At 61.8% G+C, this 27,607-nt stretch overlaps 1 protein-coding gene across 1 annotated transcript in view; it reads left to right on the top strand.

Annotated features, from left to right (window-relative positions):
• PTPRN2 (protein tyrosine phosphatase receptor type N2) overlaps positions 1-27,607 on the top strand; it is a 332,127-nt gene that overhangs the window by 118,200 nt on the left and 186,320 nt on the right. The window contains exons 6-10 of the mRNA XM_084896450.1: positions 1,572-1,796; positions 2,836-2,876; positions 3,927-4,210; positions 12,785-12,871; positions 23,762-23,841. Coding sequence (XP_084752576.1) covers positions 1,572-1,796; positions 2,836-2,876; positions 3,927-4,210; positions 12,785-12,871; positions 23,762-23,841 — 717 coding nt within the window. The remainder of the gene's footprint in view (positions 1-1,571; positions 1,797-2,835; positions 2,877-3,926; positions 4,211-12,784; positions 12,872-23,761; positions 23,842-27,607) is intronic.

Below are 27,607 nucleotides of genomic sequence, written 5' to 3'. Positions count from 1 at the left end.
ATGATGGTGGTGATGATGGTGTGATCGTGGTAATGATGATAATGGTGTGATAATGGTGGTGATTAGTTTAGCTATTTTTTAATATATATATTTTTATTATTGATTTTAGAGAGGAAGGGAGAGGAAGAGAGAGAAACATCAATGATGAGAGAGAATCATTGATCAGCTGCCTCCTCCACACCCCACACTGGGGACCGAGCCTGTAACCTGGGCACATGCCTGACCGGGCATCAAACTGTAACCTCCTCATTCGTAGGTCCAATGCTCAACCACTGAGCCACACTGGCTGGGGAGCTCTTTTTTTTTATAATGTGAAAGTATCTTTCAATCTTACATTTGAAGGACATATTCGCTGGGTATAGACCTCTGAGTTAAACATTATTCCTTTGAACACTTAAAATACTCATTTGGCATATGTCTTCCTCTCCAAATTAACATATGTGTTATCAAATATGAAATTGCATATATTATATCAAATAGGTCATTCTTGTGAGATACTGACATGTCTGTGACCTCTACTTTTCTTAAGAAGTCAGCGCCCACTCAACCATTTTGCTGTGCATATAATCTCTGCCGCTAAGACTGTCCTCACCGCCCTGGCCGGTTTGGCTCGTTGGATAGAGCGTCAGCCTACGAACTGAAAGGACCCAGGTTTGATTCCGGTCAGGGCACATGCCTGGGTTGTGAGCTCCATCCCAGTAAGGGATTGCAGGAGGCAGCTGATCCATGATTCTCTCTCATCAGGGTGTTTCTATCTCTCTCTCCCTCTCCCTTCCTCTCTGAAAAATTAATAAAAATATATATATTTTAAAAAGCTGTCCTCACCTTTGTTGTCAGCATTTTGACTGTAAGTGCCATGTGCACCGCTCTCGTTGCAGCTTCCTGTTGCCTGGAGTCTCTAAGCTCATGTTCCTCCGGTCTCAGTACCCCTGCCTTCAGGCTCCAGAGACCCTCTTGTTGCCTATCCACACGCACCAGCCTGTGCGGGCGGCTCCCTGTCACCCCCAGAGCTGCCTGTTTCTCACTGGGCTTGCTGGGTGCTGCTGCCCTGCCGTGTTCCTAGCAGCTTCCTGCTGTCCCTGTTCCCCTGATGTCGACTCCTTTTGTCTGGACTGCATGTCCGGCTTTTCTGGTTCTCATGTGGCTGTTGCTTTGTGGCTCCCTGGGCACCGTGTGTGTGGTTGAGACTGTGTCACCACCGGAGCGGAGTTGAGTGGTGGCGTTTTGCCTGGAAGCGGTGGGAATCTTGGAGGCCCTTTGGTTTGCGTCCCGTCGGCGCTGAATTTCCAGGGCCATGAAGCTGCTCAGGCTCCTCCCCCAGCACATAATTCTGGCTGTCCCATCCGAGGCCCTGCTTCCTCCTCTCGGCCATGAGTCTGGTCATAGGCCCTTCATGGGTCCCGCATCCATTCTCACTGTTACAGACTCTGAGCCTTGTGTAACCAGAGAGTCACATGGAATTCAGATTCAGCAAACAGCATGTGTCTATGTGCACCAGCTGTGCCTATGTCGGAGGGAGGGCGCTCGGGGCTTGGCCACGCCGTCACTGTCTGGCTGTGTGTGCCCTCTAGGAGCCCGGACTCAGACTTTCCTGGAGGACCCAGGAGAGCCCCTGGCCTCTGCAGAGACACTGAGCACTCCGGATCTGGACGCGGTGGCCGGCGTGACTGCCGATGCCACGGACGCGGAGGGCGCGTGGGAAGGCCCCGCAGGAGCTGGAGGAGAGCCCCGGGCGCCGGCGGACAGCTCGGAGGCCGTGCCCGGGGACCGTGCCCACGGCGGGGTGGGAGTGCGAGGTGGGCCCGTGCCTGGCACTCACCGATGGACGGGAAGGCCCAGGCCTTCGTCCCGAGAGTGGGCGCAGAGCGGCCGTGCTGGGAGGCAGCGCGCCGGGCGGGCTCCTCTGCTGCGGGGCGGAGCGGAAGAACCTGGTGGCCAGGAAGTGCTTTTGTTTGGCTTGCGTGTCAGTGAGCAAGTCAGACGTTGGACAGGAAAGTGAAAGGGGTTCCTTAGGATGTCTGCCTGAGCTCACATTTCCTCTGCTCCCAGGAGAGGACAGAGGCCCCGGTACTCCCAACACACACGGCACACACACTCACAACCACACACATGACTTACACACAGACCCACACATGTGCACACACTCAGGCACACACACACACACACAGCAGCTGGACCTGCGGGTGGCTCAGACTTCCCTGACAACTGGCCTTCTCTCTGCCTGGTTGCTTCTCAGAATCGTTGGAGCCACACTGAAGCATGCAGCTCAGTCCTGCACACAGCAGGCACACAAAGAAGGTGCCAGAAGCACGGGTGGAGGGTGAGGTGTGTGGGGGTTGGGACGGAGGCTGGTGTGCAGTGGACACACCGCTCGATGGCAGATGAAAAGATGCTGGAACTCCCCTGGGACAAGGCCTGAGGCATGGCACCCAGACTGACGCCCATTCTGAGGGCGGGGTCTAGGAGGGTTGGGGTGTCAGGAGGGTGTGCGAGGGTGTGCTGGGCACTGCAGGCAGGATGCTAGTTTACAGAAGGACGGCCACCGGGAACACCGCGTCTGCCTGTCCGGAAGAGGCCTCGGGGCGGTTTGGGTCGGACGCCCCGCGTTCCCTTTTCAGGGCGGTGCTCCCCGTGTGAGCACATGGGCACAGGCAGGGGGCGGGGGCTGTGCGAGCGACCACACTCACCGTGTGGCTGGGTCCTCTCCTCCGGCGCGGGCGCAGTGCCACGCCGAAGCAGGCGCTCCTCGTGGGGCGGCGCGGGCGGGCTCAGGGCGGTGCAGGCGGCCGCGCGGGCCGCTCCTGACCGGACTTGGCGATGCTCTTGTCTTCACAGGCACCGGCGCGCGGCAGGGCGGTGCTCAGGGGTACGGAGAGGTAAGATGCACGGCCGCGCTCCCCGCGCCCCTTGCGCCCCTCGCGCTCCTCGCTGAGCAGACCGTGCTGGTCTCAGTTCTGTTCGTGGCAGAGAATGTTCCTGAAATACAAAGGCCATTTTGGTTTGTTTTTTCAGGAAAGGATGAAAAACCTCATGGCCCCCAAACTGAGAGAAGTGTAGACAGTGCGTGCAAATTGTGTGTGTTTAATACACGCTAATGCCCGTTTTCAGATTGATAGTAACACTAGAGGCCTGGGGCATGAATTCATGCACTGGCGGGGTCCAGCTCGCCTGTCCTGGGGGCCACTGGAGGGGCAGCCAGGGCGAGGGACTGTGGGTGGTTTGCCGGCCTACCCCAACCCCACCTGGCTGTTCTGCAGGTCGGTCTATTTGCATATTACCCTTTTACTATAGGATGGGCAGGTTGTAGAAATATGAAAATGGTTACTACAAAGAAGAAGGTTAACATCCTTAGGGTTTCCCCATCTGGCAGGGTGTGTGGTAACGTGATCCCACTGCGTCATATGTGAGTGTCCCGTGTGCTGGCCTTCAAGGTGCACTTCATGGGGACGCTGACAGGGACACACCTTCACCGAGTGAGCGGTGTGGTGCTTGATCTTAAAGTCACTAAAATTGAGCAAATAAAAAATTCCTGTGTTCCTCCGGGATCGAACCCAAAACCTCCATATGTTTCCAGACTAGGAATTGAACCCAAAGCTGTGGGTGCGCAGGCCGACACTCTAACCACAGAGCAACACCAGCCAGGCACCATGGGTTATTTTCAACATAGAGATGCTGACAGCCGGTACTGATGGCCCACATTGAGGATTAGCGGGTGTGTGTGCACGAGAGAGGGGGGAGGGAGGAGGAGAGAGGAACGTCATGACCGATTCTCACGCGCACCTCCGCCCGCTGAGGACTTCTCACCGGAGGTGGCTCCAGCACAGGCTGTGCGGCCTGCGTCCTCCCGGTGACCTCCCAGCGCTCTCCGTGGGCCAGCGGGCAGCCTTCCTCCTGCTTGTCCCCTCACGTGGCTTCCTTCCCACCAGGCCGGTCCTGCGAGCCGCAGCCCCGGGGACGAGCAGGCGGAGGGCCCCGCGGCCTGGTCTTCGGAGGAGGCCGCCGCCGGGGTGGAGAACGTGAAGAGCCGGACCTACTCCTCGGAGCTGCCGGGGAGGCCGCGCCCGGAGCCCAGGGCCCGGGGGCTCGGGCAGTCCCCGCGCTGGGTCCCCGGGGCCTCGCAGGAGCAGGAGGACCCCGGCCCCGGCCTGCGGCTGGAGGTCAAGTTCCCCGAGGAGGAGGAGGCCTACGGCTACATCGTGACGGAGAGCGAGTGAGTGCAGCCCCGGCCTGGCCCGCCCGGGGGAGGCTCTAACCCGGCGGACCGGAACCAGAACCCGAGCTCGAGGGCAGGTCCCCGCGGGTGAGGGCCCTGTGCTCAGGCCAGCTGGCGGGCGCTGGGGGAGGAGGCCGGGGCTTGGCGCGCCCCGGGTGGAGGGTGGGGTCCGCGGGGGGCTGGCTCCATCGATCCGTCACCGAGCTCGTCCTGTCCCACAGAGCGGTCCTGAGACCACCCGGTGCCCGGCAGCACACCCACCCTCAAGTTGGGACCGGGACCCCAAACGTGGTGTGCCCACCAGCGGCAGCCCCGTCCGGGCGCCTCAGGGCGAAGCTGGCATTTGACGTTCAGCTTTTACAAACATTGTTTTCTCACGTGCTGACAGAGGTGCTTGAAAGGAAACAACATCTGTGTGGCTGCACACAGGCGTGTGCGTGTATGTGCAGGTGTGTGTCCCCTGTCCAGGTGTTTCTGTGTCGGTCGCGAGCGATCACGGCTCCCGGGTTGTTCTCAGCGGGGAGGGCTGCCCGCCGCTTTCCCAGGCGCAGCCTATGTCCCTGAGGAGCATCCTGGTGTCGCCTGGGACCGAGCACTTGCCTGCACGTGGTCTTCTCGGGCTGCTCTCAGCAGAGACACGTCCCGGGGCGGTGCTCACGTCCTGGCTCCCGGGCGGAGCCGGGGCCTGGTGCCGTCGGGGAACAGGTGGCCGGGCTCCCGGCGCTCCCACAGACCTCCCCGCGTCCCCACAGCTGAGCTGTCATCGCGAAAAGCCCACTCCGGCTCTGCAGGCTGTGTGGGTGTAGTCGTCCCGGAAAAGGAGAAGGAAGGTGACTGCTAGCTCGGTCACGTCATCTCCGGCATGTGCGGCCACCCATGTTCAGATGGCGGGACGTGGCTCAGCAGGCGCACCTCCGCTCGCCCTGTGATGGACTGGTCCCCGCTCCCCGCTCCCCGCTCCCCGCTCCGCCCCCCACAGCCGGGGGGGGGGGGGTGCTGGAGGCCGGCAGAAGGCAGGCCCGCCCCTCCGCACGACGACCTAAAGGTGACGCCGGTGAAGGTGGCAGGGAGAGGTCGCGGCTGGAGGCAGGTCGGACACGAAGGGCCTGACCTCCCAGTAACGAGGAGACGCCTCTGCTGAGGACAGAGCTGCACAGAGGGCCCACTCAGTCACATGGGCCCCTGGCACCGTCAGGCGTGCAGTCTGTGCAGGTCCTCAGCCCGTGTCCATGTCAGAATGTGCAGTTCATTTGCTTTCTGACGTGGCATCCGAACAGCCACCGTGTGCCCAGCTGTGGCTGCGGGCCGTGCCCTCCGTGTGCCCGAGAGGGCGGGCGGGAGCCGCGGAGTCTCACACGTGAGACGGGAGCGGCCGCCTGTCTGCCCCTGCGGCCCGGGCAGGGCGCCCCCGGGACCCTGCGAGCTGCTCTGGGGCGTGCGGGTGGAGGGCGTGGGGCGGGGCAGCGGGAGGCGGTGTGGCCGGGTCCTGACACCCTGAGAGCCGGAATGGATGGCCCTTGGTGTAAACCTCCGAGAAGGGAGGCCTGGCCCCGGGACAGACCGGCGGGAAGGCCAGGTGCTCAGGGGCCAGACACCGGAGGCCGCGGGAGCAGTCGGAGGCGGCAGCGGGCGGTGAGCGGGCGGCAGCCGGACACAGCAGCCGGACTGGGAGGTGACCGGCACCGCAGGCTGACCGGGTTAAGTCTGGCTCCTCCCAAGGAGGTCAGTGCCGAGGTCAGGGTGGCCCGGCCTGTCAGCCTCATCAGCCTGGTCCCTGGCTGCCAGCACTTCCCGGTCGCCGGCCTTAGGGGGCATAGTCCCAAGAGTGACAGCCACCACCCGGGAGCGAATGTGAGCAGGACCACAGCCCTTCCCATGTGACTGTCACCCGTCCCCAGCCAGGCCCTTCCCACACTGTCACTTGTCACCGGACAGGCCCCGCCCTTCCCACACTGTCACCCCGTCCCCGGACAGACCCCACCCACACTGTCACCCCGTCCCCGGACAGGCCCCGCCCTTCCCACACTGTCACCCCGACCCCGGACAGGCCCTTCCCACACTGTCACCCCGTCCCCAGCCAGGCCCTTCCCACACTGTCACCCCGTCCCCGGACAGGCCCCGCCCACACTGTCACCCCGTCCCCGGACAGACCCTTCCCACACTGTCACCCCGTCCCCGGACAGGCCCCGCCCACACTGTCACCCCATCCCCGGACAGATCCTTCCCACACTGTCACCCCGTCCCCGGACAGACCCCGCCCACACTGTCACCCCGTCCCCGGACAGGCCCCGCCCACACTGTCACCCCGTCCCCGGACAGGCCCCGCCCTTCCCACACTGTCACCGTGTCCCAGCGGCTCTCTGTGACTGAGGTTCTGACAGGAGCTCCCTGCTGCCTCTGATGGACACGCCCTCAGGTGTCCCTGTGCCTGTCCTGTGCCCGGGTGTGGCCAGCACATGGCCGTCCAGCAGCTTCGTTGAGACCAAACATCCTGGGCACTGCCGGCTACCGGACAAAATTCAGCCCCGCAGCCCCGGTGGACGGACAGCGAGTGAGGAGAACCAGGGTCCCAGCGGCACTCCTTTCCTGTCAGCGTCTCACCTCCCGGGGTGGGGGCTAGGCAGCTCCGAGGGATGTCCAGGGGGACGAGGTCAAAGGGCACACTTCTAAACCACAGGCGCACACTGTGTAATTGCGTCCAGGGGCTGGAGGCCTGCGCTGGGGTGGGTTCGGATACCGCCTGCCCCTCTCTGAGGCCCCGGCCCTGAGGGTCACTCGCTGCTGGGGAAGCAGGATGGTGGGCGAGCAGCCTGGATCGCAGGCCCAGGTCAGACCTGCGTCCCCCACCCTTCCTTTCTGCCCTCACGGAAGAACATCCTGGAGGCCCGAGGGCTTGGTGTAAAGAAGAGAGGTGTGGAGAGGGCCTCCTGCCCTGCTCTTGTCTGTCTGTCCGGAGCTCCTCTCACCGAGAGGACCGGGGATGGGGCCAGGGCCCTTCTGGGCTCCTGGACAAACTGTGAGCCTGCCCAGGCCTGGGCCGTGCTGTCAGCACGGAGCCCTGGGTGGCACAGTGCAGTCCCCCCAACACAAGCTTGCCCTCGGCGATGATGTACTGTCTGTGACCCCTAAACGTGAGTGCAGACGCGTGGCTCCGTCTGTTTCCGACGTGTCCTGTGAGCGCCAGTGATTACACAATGACCTAGTTGCCTGTGTCTTCCAGGCCACACTGCCAGCACTGCCCAGGCCACGTGTGATTGGAAGACCTAGGTGAGTCCATTTGAACTGGGGCTGCTTCCAGAAACGGACCAAGCCCCTCTGCTCAGTTAACATTTGTCGAAGGAGATGAGAGCATGCATTGGAGCAGACTGTCTCTCCAATAAGTGGCTTTGGGAGGTTGGACAGGCACATGAAAAAAAAACAAAACTAGACCCCAACGTACATCAGTCACAAGAATAAACTCAAGATGGATAAAAGACTGCAGTGTAAGATGTGAAACCATCCAAGTCCTAGAGGAAGCCACAGGCAGCAAAATCTCAGACATGTCGCAGCAGTGTGCTTACGGTACAGCTCCTAGGACAACGGGAACTGAGGAGAAAATAAGCAAATGGGACCACACGCAATAAAAAGCGTCTGCAGAAAAAGGATCCAAGATGGCTGCTTGGGTAGACACCTAGCCGCAGCAGCTCACAACAATTTCAATGGAATACAACTAAAATGTAGAGTAGACATTACCCAGAGCTACAGGTAGTCGACTGACTGAAAACTCTACAATAGGAAGGAGGGAGAAAACCAGAAGGAAAATCAGAGGAGCTGAAAAAAAGCCTAAGGTACGGAGACATGCTGCGCGCTCGCACGCATGCGCGCGGAGAGGTCGCAGCCGGAGAGGAGGAGAGGGCTGGGTGCTGCCTGGCGTTCCCTAGCAGGAAGGAAATAGAACCCCCAGCCTGGGCTGAACCCCCGAACCGGCAGCGCTGAGCCCCAAGTTATGGGCCAGACCCTGGGGACCCAGGCTCCGGCAGGGGGAGACGGGGCTGTGAGGCGGAATCCCGGGGGACGGCGAAAGGCGGGGCCCCCGGAGTCGCGCGCACATTGTGCGCAGAGGACTGAATGTTGATTCTGATGCTGGATTACCCTAGCCCGAAGAAACAAAGCCTCCGGCGGCGGCGCTGAGCCTCAGTCCAGACCGCCCCGAACTCCAGGTCTGGGCCAGTCCCTGGGGACCCAGGCTAGGGCAGGGGGAGACAGGGCTGTGAGGTGGAGTCCTGGGAGCGCGGCAAAAGGCCGAGCCCCCGGAGTCGCGCACACTGCGCGCAGAGGACAGTCTGTTGACTCTGATCCTGGACTCCCCTAGTGGGAGGGAGAAAGAAAGCTCCAGACTGGAGGAACGCGACGAGGAGCAGGAGCCCCTGCCGGACACCCGCCAGCCGGGCGCCAGCAAGGAGCCGGGCGACGGGGCCCCCAGGGGGGGGGGTGCCCCTGAGCCTTCGACTGCTGAGCGCGGGCAATGGAGCCAAGGACGGGGGCTGCTTCCTGGGCGGCGCTGACCCCGGTAACAGGCTGAAGCAGCGCAGAAGCCTGCGGAGAACAAAGGGGTGCCACAGGCCAACCTGCTGAGCTCCCAGGACAAGGAGGAAGAAACCAAAGAAGTTCTCAATGTGAAGAAATCAAGTGAGAGCAAATGATAGTAAAATTACTTAAGAAAGAATACAAAGAAGATCTTGAAAAATCAAAGACTAAGTCAGAACTCAACTCACCAGCCAACATTGCAACATAAATGCGTTGTTGTTTTTTTTTTAAAAAAAAAAAAAAAGAAAAAAAAAGAAAATAGGGACAGAATGTTGGAACAGCGGCGACCAGGCCTAGAGTGGTCAGGCACAAGGCAGCTGGGCCCAGAGCAGCAGTGGCCAGGCCCCAGAGCAGCAGAAGCCAGAACAAGAGCATCAACGGCCAGCACTGGAGCAGCCAGACCTGGGGCAGTGGCAGCCAGGCCTGAGGCAGAGGCGGCCAAGCCCAGGGTGGCCAGTCCAGGAACACCCAGACACGGAGTGGCTGGGCCCGGAGAAGCCGGGCCCAGAGCAGCAGGGTTGGGAGCAGCCAGGCCCAGAACAGCAGTAGCCAAGCACGGAGCATCCAGGCTGGGAGCGGCCAGGCTCGGAGCAGCCGGTTCGGGTGCGGCCAGGCCCAGAGCAGCGGCTGCCAGGCTAGGAGCGGCCAGGCCCGGAGCAGCCAGGTCTGGTGCGGCCAGGCCCAGAGCAGCGGCTGCCAGGCTAGGAGCGGCCAGGCCCAGAGCAGCAGCTGCCAGGCTGGGAGCAGCCAGGCCCGGAGCAGCCGGGTCTGGTGTGGCCAGGCCTGGAGCAGCGGCTGCCAGGCTGGGAACGGCCAGGCCCAGAGCAGCCGGGTCTGGTGCAGCCAGGCCCAGAGCAGCGGCTGCCAGGCTGGGAGCGGCCAGGCCCAGAGCAACAGCTGCCAGGCTGGGAGTGGCCAGGCCCGGAGCAGCCGGGTCTGGTGTGGCCAGGCCCGGAGCAGCAGCTGCCAGGCTGGGAGCGGCCAGGCCCAGAGCAGCCGGGTCTGGTGTGGCCAGGCCTGGAGCAGCGGCTGCCAGGCTGGGAGCGGCCAGGCCCGGAGCAGCCAGGTCTGGTGCGGCCAGGCCAGGAGCAGTGGCTGCCAGGCTGGGAGCGGCCAGGCCTGGAGCAGCAGCTGCCAGGCTGGGAGTGGCCAGGCCCAGAACAGCCGGGTCTGGTACAGCCAGGCCTGGAGCAGTGGCTGCCAGGCTGTTAGTGGCCAGGCCTGGAGAAGCGGCTGCCAGGCTGTGAGCGGCCAGGCCCGGAGCAGCAGCTGCCAGGCTGGGAGCGGCCAGGCCCGGAGCGGCCGGGACCGGAGCAGCGGCTGCCAGGCTAGGAGCGGCCAGGCCCGGAGCAGCCGGGTCTGGTGCGGCCAGGCCCGGAGCAGCGGCTGCCAGGCTAGGAGCGGCCAGGCCCGGAGCAGCCGGGTCTGGTGCGGCCAGGCCCGGAGCAGCGGCTGCCAGGCTAGGAGCGGCCAGGCCCAGAGCAGCAGCTGCCAGGCTGGGAGCAGCCAGGCCCGGAGCAGCCGGGTCTGGTACAGCCAGGCCCGGAGCAGTGGCTGCCAGGCTATTAGTGGCCAGGCCTGGAGAAGCGGCTGCCAGGCTGTGAGCGGCCAGGCCCGGAGCACCAGCTGCCAGGCTGGGAGCGGCCAGGCCCGGAGCGGCCGCGTCGGGTGCGGCCAGGCCTGTAGCAGCAACAGCCAAGTCCAGAGCAACTAGGTTGGGACGGCAGTGACCAGACCCGGAGCAGCTGGTTGTGGAACGAACCAGAGCAACAGAGGCCAGGCCCGGAGCAGCCAGGCCCGAAACAGCTCGCTCCTCGCCTGTCCCTGCCCATGGCTGCCTCTCAGACATGGCTGGAAACTTTTGCGGGAACTTGAGGGTCTGCTGAATCAAGTGATGAAGGCTTAGATCTGGATGTGTTGAGTTAGTATAGCGCTGGGGTGTTGATCTGTGAGTGCCTTGGGTGGGGCCTGGATGAGGCTGGTTGACCTATTTGGAAATGTCTTTTGTGTGAAGTGTATCATTGGGCATGTGGAGGTATTATTGATATGAGAAAATGCTAAGTAACAGATTTACTATCTGAAAAGGGATTTACTATCGGGTAAAGGGAGGGAGGAAGAGACTGAACATAAACTGCACCTATGGATGAGGACAATGGGGGATGGGGAGGGGGCGGAGGGTGGGGTGGGAACCTGGTGGAGGGGGGAAGAAATGAGGAACCTTTGTAACAATATGAACAATAAAGATTGATTAAAAAAAAAAAATAAAGCGTCTGCACCGCCAAAGAAACCACCTATACCAATAAAAGGGTAATACCACATTGCTCGCAACACCCTCACAATAACAACAGATCAGTAGGCTGCAGGGGACGACCAGGCTGGGAGAGGGTGTTAGCGAGGGATGATGAAATGACTGACCAGCAGGCTGCGTGGGGCGACCAGGCCAGCAGGGGTGCAGTTGGGGGAGACCAGGCCAGTGGGGGGGCGGGGGCGGGGCGGGCAGTTAGGGGCAATCAGGCAGGCAAGCAGGTGAGCAGTTAGGAGCCAGCAGTCCTAGATTGTGAGAGGGATGTCCGACTGCCTGTTTCGGCCCCATCCTAGGGATTGGGCCAAAATTGGCAGTTGGACACACCCAAAGGGTTCTTGGAGAGGATGCAGCCTGGGCTGGGGTGGGGGGGACCCCCATGTATGAATTTTGTACACTGGGCCTCTAGTCAATAAAAGAATAAGAAAGCCCACTGCATGCCAGTTATACATCCAATAAGGTTACTCTCCAAAAAATATAGGGAACTCATACAACTTAACAAAGGAAGACAAATAATCAATGAAAAATGGGCAGAGGATCTAAATAGAAACTTCTCCAAAGAGGACACACAGATGCCAAGAGACATGAAAAAATGCTTAAAGTTCACCAGAGAGATGCAAATCAAAACAGCAATGAGGTGTCACCTCACACCTGTCAGAATGGCTGTCATCTACAAATATATAAAAGACAAGTGTTGGCGAGATGCAGAGAAAAAGGAACCCTCGTGCACTGCTGGTGGGAACACAGACTGGTGCAGCCACTGTGGAGAACAGGATGGAGTTTCCTCACAAAATTAAAAATGGAACTCCCATTTGACCCAGTGATCCCACTCCAGGAATATATCCCAAGAAACCCGAAGAACTGATCAGAAAGGATGTATGCCCCCTATGTTCACAGCAGCACAATTTACCATAGCTAAGATATGGAAACAGCCCCAGTGCCCATCAGCAGATGGCTGGATCAGAAAACTGTGGTACATCTACATGATGGAATATACGCTGCCATAAAAAAGGAAGGAACCCTTACCATTTGCAACAGCACGGAGGGACCAGGAGAGCATTATGCTAAGTAAACTAAGCCAGTCAGAGAAAGACAAGTATCACAGGTCTCACTCATATGTGGAATCTAAGTAACAAAATAAACTGATGAACAACAATAGACCCAGAAACACAGAAGCATGGGACAAACTTGAACCTCAGCAGGAAGGCGGAGCAGGGTGGGCGGGAAGAGATTGCAGTGAGCTTGTGTGCATGCATGCATCACCCGTGGACACAGACAGTGGGTGCTGCGGGCGGGGGACTAGAATGGGCTGAAGAAGTTAATGGGTGAAAAGGAGGAACTATGTAACTTTCAACAATAAAGATTTTCGAAAATGAAAATTTAAAAGATTAAAATAAATAAATGAAATAAAAACGTGTCTGCTTTTTAAAAACATGGTCCGTCCCCTCTCTCGTCCCCCTTTTCCTCTGGACCCTGTTTGCATTGAGGCTTGATGAGCCCGTTGCTGTCCAGGCCCTCACGCCCCTCACAGCCCCGCGTGGACTGTCCGGCTGGCTGCGGGGAACCAGCTGGCGTGTTGTGGCTGCTGGAGCCCCTGCCTGGGCTGGGGCCGCTCCCTGGGACAGGAGGCAGGGCGGTGAGGGCTCAGCTCCTCGGGGATTGCAGTCAGGTCCGTGTGTGACGCTGCCCGTCTCTCTCCACAGCCCCCTGAGCCTGGAGAAGGGGAGGCAGCTGCTGGCGGACGTCGCAGGCCTGCTCCAGGTGCCCACGGGCGTCCTCGCAGACACCGAGTGAGTGCGGGCGTGGTTCTCGGGTTCTGTTCTCGGGCTCTGTCACATGAGCTGGTTTGGAGGGAGAGCCCTGTGTGCTGTGGCCCCTGTTACTCTCCCTGCAGAAGCTGCCTCAGGAAGTAGGAAGGGGAGCCCTGGGCTGTGAGTTATTAGAGGAGCGTGAAGGGTGTGGGTATAAGAGTTAGAACCCGCACCAGCGGGCCAGCGGGCGTGGCTCTAGCCTGTGGCTCCTAGACCCCCCGAGGCTCCCAGCGCTCCTCTGCCCTCCCCTCCCCCTGCATGCGAGGTGGAGCCTCAGGGTGGCACGCATCAGCGAATCCTCTGCCAGCACCTTGGCCTGCAGGAGGCAGGGCCTGCCACACTTCAGAGGCACTGGGTGGAGCATTGAAGACAGACAAGCACCGAGTAAAGACAGCGTGATGGGGTCTCCAGCGCAGGTGCCGCAGCGGCCCAGCTCCGAGAGCGGGGACAGGCAGTGTTCATGGCAGCGGTGCAGGCGCCGCTGCGGACTAGAGGCGACGCTGAGCTGAGCTCCCGCTGCTGGGACGTGACACAGAGTTCACTGTGGGCCGCGGACACGCAGGCTCCCTGTGGCCAGGTGTTTCCTGAGTGCCGCTGTGGCCTGGCCTTGTGCTACGCTGGGCCGGGGCAACACTGCCCTGCACACCTACCACTGCCTGGGCAAGGGTGGTGGAGAAGCACCTCCCCAGCCTGGGGCCAGAAGCTTCTGGAAGAGGAGAGCGGAGGACAGGCAGCAGACAGGCAGTGTTCCCCCGGTGCCGGGCAACAGGACCTCGCAGTGAGCATTCTGAGTGCAGAGCGCACAGCTGGGCCCAGAGCCACAGTAAGCCGGCAAGCTGCCTGTGCTCATTCATCAGGGCGCACACACCTGGCCCACACACCTGGCCCACACACCTGGGCACAAACACCTGGTCCACACACCTGGGTGCACACACCTGGTCCACATACCTGGTGCACACTTCTGGCCCACATACCTGGTTCACACACCTGGCCTACACACCTGGCCCACACACCTGGTTCACATACCTGGGCACAAACACCTGGTCCACACACCTGGTCCACACACCTGGGTGCACACACCTGGTCCACATACCTGGTGCACACTCCTGACCCACACACCTGGTTCACACACCTGGCCCACACACCTGGCCCACACACCTGGCCCACATACCTGGCCCACACTCCTGGCCCACATACCTGGTGCACACTCCTGACCTACACTCCTGGTTCACACACCTGGCCCATACACCTGGCCCACACTCCTGGCCAACACACCTGGGTGCACACACCTGGTCCACATACCTGGTGCACACTCCTGACCCACACACCTGGTTCATACACCTGGCCCACACACCTGGCCCACACACCTGGCCCACATACTTGGCCCACACACCTGGCCCACATACCTGGCCCACACTCCTGGCCCACATACCTGGTGCACACTCCTGACCCACACACCTGGTTCACACACCTGGCCCACACACCTGGGCGCACACTCCTTAGCCCACATACCTGGTGCACACTCCTGACCCACACACCTGGTTCACACACCTGGCCCACACACCTGGGCGCACACTCCTTAGCCCACATACCTGGTGCACACTCCTGACCCACACACCTGGTTCACACACCTGGCCCATACACCTGGCCCACACTCCTGGCCCCATACCTGGCCCACACTCCTGGCCCACATACCTGGTGCACACTCCTGACCCACACACCTGGTTCACACACCTGGCCCACACTTCTGGCACACACACCTGGCCCACACACCTGGGCGCACACACCTGGCCCACACTCCTGGCACACACACCTGGCCCACACACCTGGGCGCACACACCTGGTCCACACTCCTGGCCCACACACTTGGCCCACACACCTGGTCCACACACCTGGTCCACACACCTGGCCCACACACCTGGGTGCACACACCTGGTGCACACTCCTGGCCCACATACCTGGTGCACACTCCTGACCCACACACCTGGTTCACACACCTGGCCCACACTCCTGACCCACACACCTGGCCCACACACCTGGGCATAAACACCTGGTCCACACTCCTGGTCCACACACCTGGGTGCACACACCTGGTCCACACACCTGGTCCACACACCTGGCCCACACACCTGGGTGCACACACCTGGTGCACACTCCTGGCCCACATACCTGGTGCACACTCCTGACCCACACACCTGGTTCACACACCTGGTCCACATACCTGGCCCACACACCTGGGTGCACACACCTGGTGCACACTCCTGGCCCACATACCTGGTGCACACTCCTGACCCACACACCTGGTTCACACACCTGGCCCACACACCTGGGCATAAACACCTGGTCCACACTCCTGGTCCACACACCTGGGTGCACACACCTGGTCCACACACCTGGCCCACACACCTGGCCCACATACCTGGTGCACACTCCTGGCCCACATACCTGGTGCACACTCCTGACCCATACACCTGGCCCACACACCTGGCCCACACTCCTGACCCACACACCTGGCCCACACACCTGGGAATAAACACCTGGTCCACACTCCTGTTCCACACACCTGGGTGCACACACCTGGTCCACACACCTGGTCCACACACCTGGCCCACAGACCTGGCCCACACACCTGGTGCACACTCCTGGCCCACATACCTGGTGCACACTCCTGACCCACACACCTGGGCGCACACACCTGGTCCACACTCCTGGCCCACACACTTGGCCCACACACCTGGTCCACACACCTGGCCCACACACCTGGGTGCACACACCTGGTGCACACTCCTGGCCCACATACCTGGTGCACATTCCTGACCCACACACCTGGTTCACACACCTGGTCCACACTCCTGACCCACACACCTGGCCCACACACCTGGGCATAAACACCTGGTCCACACTCCTGGTCCACACACCTGGGTGCACACACCTGGTCCACACACCTGGTCCACACACCTGGCCCACACACCTGGGTGCACACACCTGGTGCACACTCCTGGCCCACATACCTGGTGCACACTCCTGACCCACACACCTGGTTCACACACCTGGCCCACACTCCTGACCCACACACCTGGCCCACACACCTGGGCATAAACACCTGGTCCACACTCCTGGCACACACACCTGGGTGCACACACCTGGTCCACACACCTGGCCCACACACCTGGGTGCACACACCTGGTGCACACTCCTGGCCCACATACCTGGTGCACACTCCTGACCCACACACCTGGCCCACACACCTGGGCATAAACACCTGGTCCACACTCCTGGTCCACACACCTGGGTGTACACACCTGGTCCACACACCTGGGTGCACACACCTGGTGCACACTCCTGGCCCACAATACCTGGTGCACACTCCTGACCCACACACATGGTTCACACACCTGGTCCACACACCTGGCCCACACACCTGGGTGCACACACCTGGTGCACACTCCTGGCCCACATACCTGGTGCACACTCCTGACCCACACACCTGGTCCACACACCTGGCCCACACTCCTGACCCACACACCTGGCCCACACACCTGGGCATAAACACCTGGTCCACACTCCTGGTCCACACACCTGGGTGCACACACCTGGTGCACACTCCTGGCCCACATACCTGGTGCACACTCCTGACCCACACACCTGGTTCACACACCTGGTCCACACACCTGGCCCACACACCTGGGCGCACACACCTGGTCCACACTCCTGGCCCACACACCTGGGTGCACACACCTGGTGCACACTCCTGGCCCACATACCTGGTGCACACTCCTGACCCACACACCTGGTCCACACACCTGGCCCACACTCCTGACCCACACACCTGGCCCACACACCTGGTCCTCACACCTGGTCCACACACCTGGCCCACACACCTGGGTGCACACACCTGGTGCACACTCCTGGCCCACATACCTGGTGCACACTCCTGACCCACACACCTGGCCCACACACCTCGTTCACACACCTGTCCACACACCTGGGCACACACACCTGGCCCACACACCTGGGTGCACACACCTGGTCCACATACCTGGTCCACACTCCTGGCCCACACACTTGGCCCACACACCTGGTGCACACACCTGGCACACACACCTGGCCCACACACCTGGTGCACAGGTGGGCTGTGCAGGTGAGGAGTGCTGATGGAGGAAAAGAAGGCGGACTGTGCGCTGGTGATGAGGAAGAGTAGCTACAAGACTCGGACAGGACAGGAGCATAAGGTGGAGCGCTTGCAAGAATCCAGTGAGACGGGGCGGAGGGTCTGGTGTGAGGTGGCTGCAGTGGGCCTGTGGCAGATGGGCGCAGGGACACAGGTGAGGGCAAGGGCAGAACTGAGTCTCAACCTACAGGGCCCGCCAGCAGCTCCCTCTCCACAGCAGAACAGGCTGGTGGACAGCAGCTGTCCCAGCAGACAGAGGTGCTTCCGGTGTGATCCCCTTCGGGCAGAAGCAAAGGGAGGGAGGCTGCACAACCTCTGTTTCCCAGAGGTGGCCCAGAAATGCCAGGACATGCCCTCTCTGCTCTCGGCATCCTCCACCTCATGCCAAGATCTCTGCCCTCCTCTCCCCGCTGTCTCTGCCTGTCTCATGTGACCAGCGGGGGTGGAGGTCCCAGGTCTGCTTGGGACAGGGCTGCCCACAGGCTCAGGAGGCTGTGAACAGGGCTGGTTAGGAGCCCAGCAGCCCTCACAGAAGCACCTGGAACACCTGCCCTCATGGCAAAGCATGGGCCTCTGTCTGATCTCCCCAGTGGCTGTCGGGTGGGAGCCCCATGAGCCCTGTGGCTCACCCCCGGCCTGTGTCCGCCTGGGACTGGCAGCCAGGCTGGGGACCGGGGGCTGTGGGTGGAGCACAGCTGAGACACAGCATATGCTGAGGAAGTGGGGGCACCAACCCCACAGGCCCTGAGGGAACACTGCTCCCGAGAGAGGCCATGCCAGAGGCAGGCTCCCACCCAGCATGGAGGGTCTTTGACAGGAGACCCTCTGTCTGTGTCCGCACTGGTGCTGCAGGATGGCGGGAGATCCCTCCTTCTCCAGATGCCGTGGTTCTTGTTCCGGCATTAAGAAGGGTACAGCAATCTGGAGAAAGGCTGTGCATAGATTAAGTATGCTAAGAGCCTCCAGTCCTGATGATAAATTTGAAAGGAATTGGGGGTCAGAGGAGCTTCAGCTGAAGGAGATAAATTCTCTTTGTCTCAGGACCCTTGCTTTTTATTAACACAATTTGTCCTAAGGCAAGGTGGAGATATACACTTCAAAGGGTAGGATTTCCTACAGAAGCATTGTCCGATTGGGGAATAGCTTATGGCTATTCAGGTATTTAGCCAATAAGAGGCAATAAGATATAGATTACGATGCCCTGAGCTGTCTGACAGTAAACAATCATTCCATTCAGGTTTGGGGGAAATGCCTTTAGCCATTCCAACAGGGATAACATATGTGACTCAGCCCTTGTTGAGTCCCCAAGTTCCATCAACCTTTTGATGAGACTCTTGTAATTATGACATGCTGGAACTGGCTTCTGGCACCCAGAGAGAACCGGACCAGTTCAAGGTGGGGTGGGCTTGGTGCCTGGACACCAGGGTTCTCTTCCCATCTGGCCCCTCGGGCTCTGCTGCCTGCGGCCTTGCCCACATTCCTTCCTGGGCAGGGCGGGCGAGGTGACCTCACACAATGCCGGTCCTTCTCCCCGTCCCAGCCAGATGTCCCCTCAGCCTCTCACAGCTCTCAGTCAAGTGCAGGACCTTCAGCTGCCAGGGCTCTGGGAGGGGCTTCAAGGGGGGAAGAGGGGAGGAAGGGCTTCGGGTGGTGGGAGCTGGCCCAGAGGGGCTAGGTGCCAGAGCATTTCGGTGGAGAGTGGCTGGCCCTCCTGTCTCCCTGTCCTCCTGCCCCTTCCCGGTGTCAGGTTGGCTCCTGGCCCCATGCCCAGAGCCCGAGCGGGAGGGCCCCCTCAGGAGGGGCTGAGCTTGCTAGCTGCTCAGTGGCAGACAGAGCTTGGGAACAGCACCCTCGTCTCTCCCTGCTGGGGAGACTGGGGCTTCTACTTACTGCAGAGCCAGGCCGACACCCCGCCCCTCTGTGGTCTCAGAACCTGTGAACACACTCGGGTCTCCTGGCTGGTGGCATGCTTGTCCCAGAGCTGACAGCTGGGCTCTTGGTCCAAAGACTTCTCTGAGACCTGGTCGTGGCCAGGCCATGTCTGCACTGCACCAGGGCCTTTTGTTATCATCCGTGTGAGCGCACATGGTGTCCTGTGCATACATGCGTGCTGGTGTGTGCTTAGCGTGGCTCCTCCGGCGTTCTGCAAGTGGCCCTGTGCGTTACCTGGCCAGGCCCTGAGGGCGGCGGCCCCTGGGAAGCCCGGCAGGGACCGCTGGCCGGGGGCTGGCGGGTGGAGCTGTCCTGGCGGAGTCGGTCCCCAGCGGAGGAGCGGCCGTAGCTCTAAGGGAGTCTGGGTTTTGTGGGAGCACTGGTCATGCCTACGCTTTGTTAATGGCCGTGTAGCTGTCAGGTAAATCCCATTATTCCTCATTTCGTCGTTAGAGGCCATTAAAAAGGCATTAGCATGCTGATGTAATTTGCAGCAGACACACCACGGCCGCAGTTATGACTTTATAACCTAATCACGCTGTCCGCGCTGATGGATGCGGCTGCTGTGGGTGCCTGGTGTGGGCAGGGCTGCGGGGCTGCTCAGGGTGGTGGGATCCACCTGGGGCCGGGCAGCCTCCTTCTACGACCCATCCTCCTGTTCTCAGAGGGGCAGCTGGTCCGCCCTGGGTCAGGGCTGGAGAACGCTGGAGCGCCTGCTCTCCTGAGGACGCAGCAGAGGTTCCCAGCTCTGGCCCTGCCTTATCCCGGGCGCAGGGCGGGCTGCCCGGCTCAGCTCCACCCACAACTGCCAGTAGCCCCGTCCCCCTCCCATCCCACACCCCTTCCCCTGGGAGTCTGGGGGCTCCAGAAAGCGTGCCTTAGTGTCTCGGGGCAGAATTGTAGTTACTTACCTCTGTGTCTTGTCTCCTGGTCTGTGACATTTCATATGAAGTGGGAGGAATGGCCTTTAGCCCACGGGGTGAGCCCTTCGGCGTGCCCAGGCCCTGGATAAGTTGGGGTGCGTGCCCAGGCCCTGGAATTGACAGCGGCAGATTATGCTAAGGTCACAGCTAAGAGCCTCCAGTCCCGAACCCTGGGCCCACAGGGGGCTTGCAGGTGTGCTGTGCCCACCTGTGTGCGCGAGGCCTGGGCTCCCTGCCAGCTCCCCTGGCTCAGGATGCGCGGTGACGTGCTCAGGCCCGTGCTCCTGGAGCAGGAGTGGGCTCGGCCTCTGCACACGGGGGGCCCGGAGGCCTGGCTGGCACTGCCCGGGAGACACGGGTGCCGGGACGGTCACCTGGTCTGAGGCCGCCCCTGTCTAAACGGAAGGTGAGGTGGCAGGAAGGGCCGGGGCACTCACACGTCGCTCTGCCTGAGCGGAGGATGCCACTCTCGCTCCGAGCGTCCCTCGCTTTGCTCGGGGTGTGAGTGCTGAAAGCGTTGGCTGAGCTTCTCTCCTGGTGTGAAATGGCATCGCCGCCGAGGAGCGGAGTCACTGAGCCTTCCTGAGCCTCAGTTTCCCCACCTGTAACATGCAGAGTCAGGCCTGACACGGGCCAGGGGGCCCCACCGGGTTCGGCACGCTCAGAAGCACCCGCGGTTACTGCAATGAAATGACAAGTCGTCTTCCTTGAATTAGCTCCGGGGGAGAAGGCCAGTCCCCGTGCCGGGCCAAGCTGCCCGCGGGGCTCCCCTGCAGTGGGCCCGTCATTCAGTCTGCGCCTCATGGGGCGGCCTGGCACTTCAGGCCCATGGAACCTGTGGTGGGGACACTTGGGACCTTTCTTGGATGCGGTCCATGGCCTCTGCACCCTGCCCTTCCTTCCTCTCGCCTGGGACTCTGCCTGGCGATGGCAGCGTCACACAGTGACTTGTCACGGGAGAGCCAGGCTTCAGGGCCAGGACACACCACCCCATTTTACAGCTGAGTAAACTGAGGCCCGAGTAGTGACAATGTGCAGACTGGCAGCTGAGACCTCTGTGTAGAGGCTTTGCATTGTGGACGCCGGAGCAACAGGGGTTGGGAGGCAGGGTGTCTGGGTCATGTGATGTGAGGCTGTGCTGACCCCTCTTGAACCTGAGAAAAGGCATGCGATCAAAATGGAGCGCCCCAGGGCCTGGAGCTCCCCCATGTGGGTGTCACTGAGGCTCGATGACAATCAAGCTGACACCAGGGTCGGCTTCCCCTATCCCAGGTGCCACGTGCTTCTCCGAGGGGCACAGCAGTGACGTGGACGCCCCGAGACAAGGTGCGGTGTGTGTCCATCTGTCTGCCGGGTCCACATGGGGTGGCAGGCGGACGGCAGGCCTCTGGCCCTCGCAGGTGAGCGAGTGGGCATGTGTGTCAGAGAGCACTGGGCTGAGAGCTGTAGGCGGAGGGAGTGTGGGCGGAAGTGCCCAGAACCACAGGGAGCCCTGGGGTCCCCAGGCTGGGAGGGTCCCTGTCCTCCTGACTCCCAGAGCTGCTGTGGCTGCTGCCTGGCCGGAAGCCCTGGGTGAAGGCGCTGCCCAGAGCCCACAGTGACTCCCTGGACGTCCCCCCCACCCCCCCACGCACTCAGCACAGGTCTGGAGAGGCCGCTGCGGGCCAGAGCTGCGGGGAGGCAGACTGCGTGGTGGGGCGGGAAGGGTTGTCACCGCAGGAGCGGACTTGTGGCGGGCGACAGGAGGAAGTCATTGCACCAGGACAGAAGCGACCTCCGAGGGGGAGAGCTTGGCAGGATGGAGGGCTGGGCCTGGCTGGGTCACTTCACCTGACATGACAGTGCAGGCCGCCGGAGGCCAGGCCGCGGGGGTTCCGGATGTGCCTCTGGCTCCGCAGTGGGAGCGGGATGGCGGGGTCTGTGCCGGCACACAGCTGGCTGGAGCCAGCCACCAGCAGCCGAGGATGGAGGGACCGCTGGCACTTCCTGGTCTCACAGAACTCGGGGATGCCTGCACAACGAAGCGAAGGGGCGCCCACACTGGGGCACAGTGGCAGACTCGAGGGGTCAAGCTGGCCGGGAGGTGAGCGAAGCTGTAGAATCGGGTGGTGGTGGGGGTGGTGACGCACTGCCTCCCACTCATGGGTGTGCTCAGAGGGCTGGGGCCGGGCCGAGCGGAGCTCCCATGAGCAGCAGGACGAGGCCAAGACCCAGAGTTATGAATGAGGTGACCCCTGCATCCACAGGGACTCGCGAGGTGCACAGGAGACGTGGGGTCTGAAGTCACAGCACCGGCAGCAGTAGGCTCATCCCTGGTCAGGAGGGGCCTGGAGGGAAGGCGGGGCCTGGGGAGGAAGGCGGGAGGGGGATGGGACAGGGAGGTAGCGAAGTCATCATCCTGTAGGAATTCTGACCTCAGGGTGTGTGTGCATTTCTGAGACAGTTCTAATTTTATGTAAAGTCTCTTGAGCTTGTGGATTAATCAGTGGATTCTCACTCTTATTACTCTTCTTTTCACTATTCTTACTATTAATGTCTTTTAAAATGGTTTTATCATTACAATGCAACCAGCAGTAGAATGCAGAGGAACACAGTGGGGTGGCTGGGTAGAAGGTGCCAGACTGTGGGCCCTGCAGGCACTGTGGCAGCTTCCCCTCCTCTTCCCAGCCCTCTCCCTCCTCCCTTCCCCCTCCCCACCTCCCTGCCACTCTTACTCGTTTCTGATTTTTTAGTGCAGTCCCTTCTTGGCATTCTAGCTGATCTTTCAAGAAAAATTAAGGGACTGACTTCTCTGTACGTTTGGCCGAGAGGGAGGATTGAGTTCGGGAGCACAGGAAGGAGCGGGCTCTGGGAGGGAGGGTCCTTCCCGTGTTGGCACCGTTAGCACCCAGGGCTCTCCTGAGGGGGGCTGAGTCGCTCTGTGAGAAGCTACGCCTGGGGCCTGGGACGGTCGCCTCTGAGAGCTACGCCTCTGAGACCGGCCTGCAGTCCTCCCCCCTGAGATGGCTGCATGTGCACCATGTTCCTAACATGCACGAGGCCTCATAGGAGTCAAATTGTTTAAAAAAAAAAAAAAAAAAAAAAAGTGATGGCCAAAACCGGTTTGGCTCAGTGGTAGAGCGTTGGTCTGCGGACTGAAAGGTCCCAGGTTCGATTCCGGTCAAGGGCATGTACATTGGTTGCGGGCACATCCCCGGTAGGGGGTGTGCAAGAGGCAGCTGGTCGATGTTTCTCTCTCATTGACGTTTCTAGCTCTCTATCTCTCTCTCCTCCTCTCTGTAAAAAAAATCAACAAAATACATTAAAAAAAAGAATTAAAAAAAAGTGATGCTTTTTTCAAAATCATGTTCAATATAGTGTTGAAAAGCTTTGGGTAATTCTTGTCTGCAAATTCCCTGCCAGTTGTTTGTACTGAATGTTTCTTCACATTTGCTCCGTTTTTGAACAGTTGCTGTCAGAGAGGCTTTTAACGACTCCCTCTCCTTTCCGCCTTCGGCGCACCCGCTCCCTTGGGAACAGAACCAAATCTGTTTCCACAACAGCTTTCCCCGCAGGGTCCGGGCCTGCACTTGGGCAGCGCTTTTCCTAGAGCCCGGCGCGGCTCAGACTGCAGAGCCTGTCAGTGGCCTCACTGGGAAATGGACACAAAGAGGGAGCGTGCCAAGAACACGCTCACTGAGAGTGGTGGCCCTGGGCACACGCATAGGACACGGAGGCCGGTGAGGTCCCCCGTGGGAGCGGTGGCGCCGGTGCGTGTCTCTGAGCGTGCCCTGCAGCCCTGCGCTCTCAGAGGACACGCTGTGCGCTGAGCCGCACTGACCCTTTCTGCATGGTCTCTCCCAGGGTCCTGGGACCGGCCGTGACCTTCAGAGTGAGCTCCAACGTCCAGAACGTGACGCCTGCAGATGTGGCCAAGACAGCAGGTAAGGTTCTTTCAACACAGCTACACGTGTGCACACACATGCAGGCGCCAGGCCCGGAGGCAGGCAGCCTCCCTGGCAGCCTGTGTTGGTGGGGAGACAGTGAGGCCGTAGCGGGTCAGCTCAGTGACTGCGGGTGGAGGCGCCGCAGCTCCAGGTAGCGGGCCGGAGGTGGGGGGAGTGGAAGGAGAGGGTGGGTGTGGTAAGGGGGCAGGCACTGGTGCAGGAGGGTTTGAGAGAGGGGTGCAGGGTGGGGGCGCAGGTGTGGGGTGTGGAAGGGACCACCCTGTCGGGCGTGGGTGCGGCTTCGCATTTCACACCAGGGACCTGCTGGGCCTCAGGTCCAGGCATCGCCCGCGGAGACAGCAGTGGCCATAGCTTCGCAGTGAGGCCCGCCGTGGGTCCCCCTTACACGCTGGAAGTTGCCCAGTGCCCGCAGCTACGTGACACATTGATCATGGCGGGGGAGCTGGGGGGCGGGTTGCATGCCCCAGCACAGGTCCTGGTTTTACTTACTGAGAGCTGTGCTGTGTGGTGGGTCCTCTGCCTCGTGAGAAACAGGAACCACCACTGCCCCCGTCCCCGGCTCAGCCAGGCCCCGTCCCTGGCTCAGCCAGGCCCCCGGTCCCCGGCTCGGCTAGGCCCTGGTCCCCGGCTCAGCCAGGCCCCGTCCCTGGCTCAGCCAGGCCCCTGTCCCAGCTCAGCCAGGCCCCTGTCCCCGGCTCAGCCAGGCCCCTGTCCCCGGCTCAGCCAGGCCCCCGTCCCCGGCTCAGCCAGGCCCCCGTCCCCGGCTCAGCCAGGCCCCGTCCCCGGCTCAGCCAGGCCCCGTCCCCGGCTCAGCCAGGCCCCGTCCCCGGCTCAGCCAGGCCCCGTCCCCGGCTCAGCCAGGCCCCCCGTCCCCGGCTCAGCTAGGCCCCGGTCCCCGGCTCAGCCAGGCCCCCGTCCCCGGCTCAGCCAGGCCCCATCCCTGGCTCAGCCAGGCCCCTGTCCCTGGCTTAGCCAGGCCCCGGTCCCCGGCTCAGCCAGGCCCCATCCCCGGCTCAGCCAGGCCCCTGTCCCAGCTCAGCCAGGCCCCGGCTCCGGCTCAGCCAGGCCCCATCCCCGGCTCAGCCAGGCCCCATCTCTGGCTCAGCCAGGCCCCGTCCCCGGCTCAGCCAGGCCCCCGGTCCCCGGCTCAGCTAGGCCCCGGTCCCCGGCTCAGCCAGGCCCCCGTCCCCGGCTCAGCCAGGCCCCGGCTCCGGCTCAGCCAAGCCCCGTCCCCGGCTCAGTCAGGCCCCCGGCTCCGGCTCAGCCAGGCCCCGTCCCCGCCTCAGCCAGGCCCCTTCCCCGGCTCAGCCAGGCCCCGTCCCCGGCTCAGCCAGGCCCCGTCCCCGGCTCAGCCAGGCCCCGTCCCCGGCTCAGCCAGGCCCCCGGCTCCGGCTCAGCCCACAGGGTGCAGCCCAGCCTCAGCAGGCCTGATGCTCTGCTTCAGCCAATGCCATTATTGTGAGATGCAGGAACTATTTTTATGAGATTTACATCTTTCCTTCCAGTGTAAGATGTGGCAAGAATTCCAGTTGATTTAGAGATTTGGGACGTGGCTGTCCTTGGGGAGGCTTCAGGCGGTGCCCCAGGAGCTCAGGGAACATGGCGGTGTCCGCGCCTGCCGGGAGGGGAGCTGCTGCTCTGCCCTGTCCTGGCTGCCGCTGGACTTCACTGCTAGGAACTCTGGTACCGCGGTGCCGCCGTCTGCTGTTAGTGGTGATTTTGGGGGCCACGTGCTTCTAGTTAGGGCAGGATCCATGCCACGTTGACAGCCCTCGGGAGCCGGACAGGTCTGCGCTCTCAGAGCCACACCCACTTCCTTTGATGGTGGCGTTCGGTCCCCGCGGGTCTCGGTGAGCTCTCAAAGCCGCGGAGTGCATGTGGGCGTGGACTGCTCCTCGCTCCGCCTCGTGGCTGTGGGCGTGACGATCGGGATCCTGGGCTGCGCCGGTCATGGAGCACATCTAAGCCAGCTCGGCGGAAACACGGAGTGCCCCACCGGTGGACACGCGTGGAATTGGGTTGCGAATGGACAAACACGAATGGTGTGTTTTTAAATCCTCACCGAAGACATGTCCGTTGATCTCGAATCCAGCCGCCCCAGCACCGCCCTTCTTTCCTTTGGGGCGGGAGGGCCCCTGGCACCTCCCTCGGCGGGCGGGGCTGGCGTGGCGTGGCCTGTGAGCTTTCAGTGAGGGGTCTGCTCTCCATCCGGGGCTGCTGTATTTTTTTAAAACATGTTTTTGTTGATCTGAGAAAGAAAGGCAGAGGGAGAGAGAGAAACATCCATGATGAGAGAGTTGCCTCCTGCACACCCCACACTAGGAATCGAGCCCACAGCCCAGGCCTATGTCCTGACCGGGACTCGAACCGTGACCTCCGGGTTCAGAGGTTGATGAGCAAGCACGGAGCCATGGCAGCTGGGCAGGGAATGCTTTAAAGACACGTGTCACACGCGAGCCCAGAGCAGGGACCGGTGCCCGGCGTTCAGTCTGAGCCCAGCCGCGGGGAGTGGGCACTGCCCGGCGTCCTTTGCCGCCCTGAGAGGGGAGAGCAGCCCAGAGGGGACGCGTCCTTGGACGCCGCCCAGCTCGGCCGTCGCGCTGTGGCCCTGACAAGCAGCAGGGCCGAGCTTGGCCCCTCACGTAGCTCCTGCCGAACGGCGCCGTGCAGGCCTGAGGAGACAGGGACTGCCCCGCCGGCTGGAGACGTGGACACGGTGCCCGAGGTCAGCGACGAGCTTCCTCAACAAGGCCGCCCCGGGGCAGGACGCTGGCATTCCAATCTTATGGGCCGCGTCCTCAGTATCCACAAGTGGATGCCCTTGGCTTGACCCTTACTATACTGGAGAGCCGGTGCTGCATGGCCGTGTGGCCCAGGGGCCGGGCCTGTGGTGGGAGCCAGGCCCTCACTGCAGCCGCTCCTTCCCCACCCCAGCCGTGACCACACCCTCTATTCCCACCGCGGATGGGCAGCCGCCAGCCGGCTGAGGACTGCCCTTTCCTGGACCGTCGGGGGCCCACTGCTCTGAACGAGGAGAGCTGACTCGGTGGGGAATCCCGAGGCTGCTCTGGAAGGTCTCACCAAAGTCCCCTGTACCCAGTTCACCCAGTTCACCCAGGCTCAGACACCTGCCGGGAGCCGGGGGAAGGAGGGAAGGAGGCACGGACTCGCCTGGCAGGGCAAGCCCGAGGATCCTGCTCTTCTCTGAGGGGTCAGAGCCGGGGACATTCTGGAAGGAGCCCTCGTCTCTTCCTCGGCTGTGAGACAGAGCCCGTGGGCCGGGCCGCAGGCGCCTCGGGGGCTCGGGGCTCGGGCTGGGGCCGGCCTCAGTGGGGGGTCTGAGCGTCCAGTGACTTTGTCAGAGGGGCCGGCTGCTGCTGCTCAGGATTGGCATCTGTGGTCCCCATTGCAGGGATGGTGCCATATCCGCCCGGTAGGTTCCCAGGCCAGGGACCCCCAAGCTCAGCTGGCCTGTGGGGTCCCCCGGGCTGTCTGTGGGCACAGGGAGGAACGCTCGAACCAGGAGCGGGAGACACACGGAGATCACAGCCTCTGAGAGCTGAGAAGTGGAGGCAGGACAGGCACCGGGGAGGGCGGTGGTGCTCAGACGCGGGGACGCCTGGCCGTGGCCTCAGAGGGCGATGCTGACCAGCGCCTGCCGCTCGGCCAGCCGGCCTGAGCTCTGCAGGGACGGGCCCGCGTGGCTGCTTGTGGGCAGACCCTCCTGTCCCGCCGGGTGCGC

Source organism: Pipistrellus hanaki (assembly GCF_964339955.1).
Source record: "Pipistrellus hanaki genome assembly, chromosome: 10".
NCBI classification, from domain to species: Eukaryota; Metazoa; Chordata; class Mammalia; order Chiroptera; family Vespertilionidae; genus Pipistrellus; species Pipistrellus hanaki.
The sequence above is the reverse complement of the archived record's forward strand: the minus strand, read 5'-3'. Positions and strand labels throughout refer to the sequence as shown.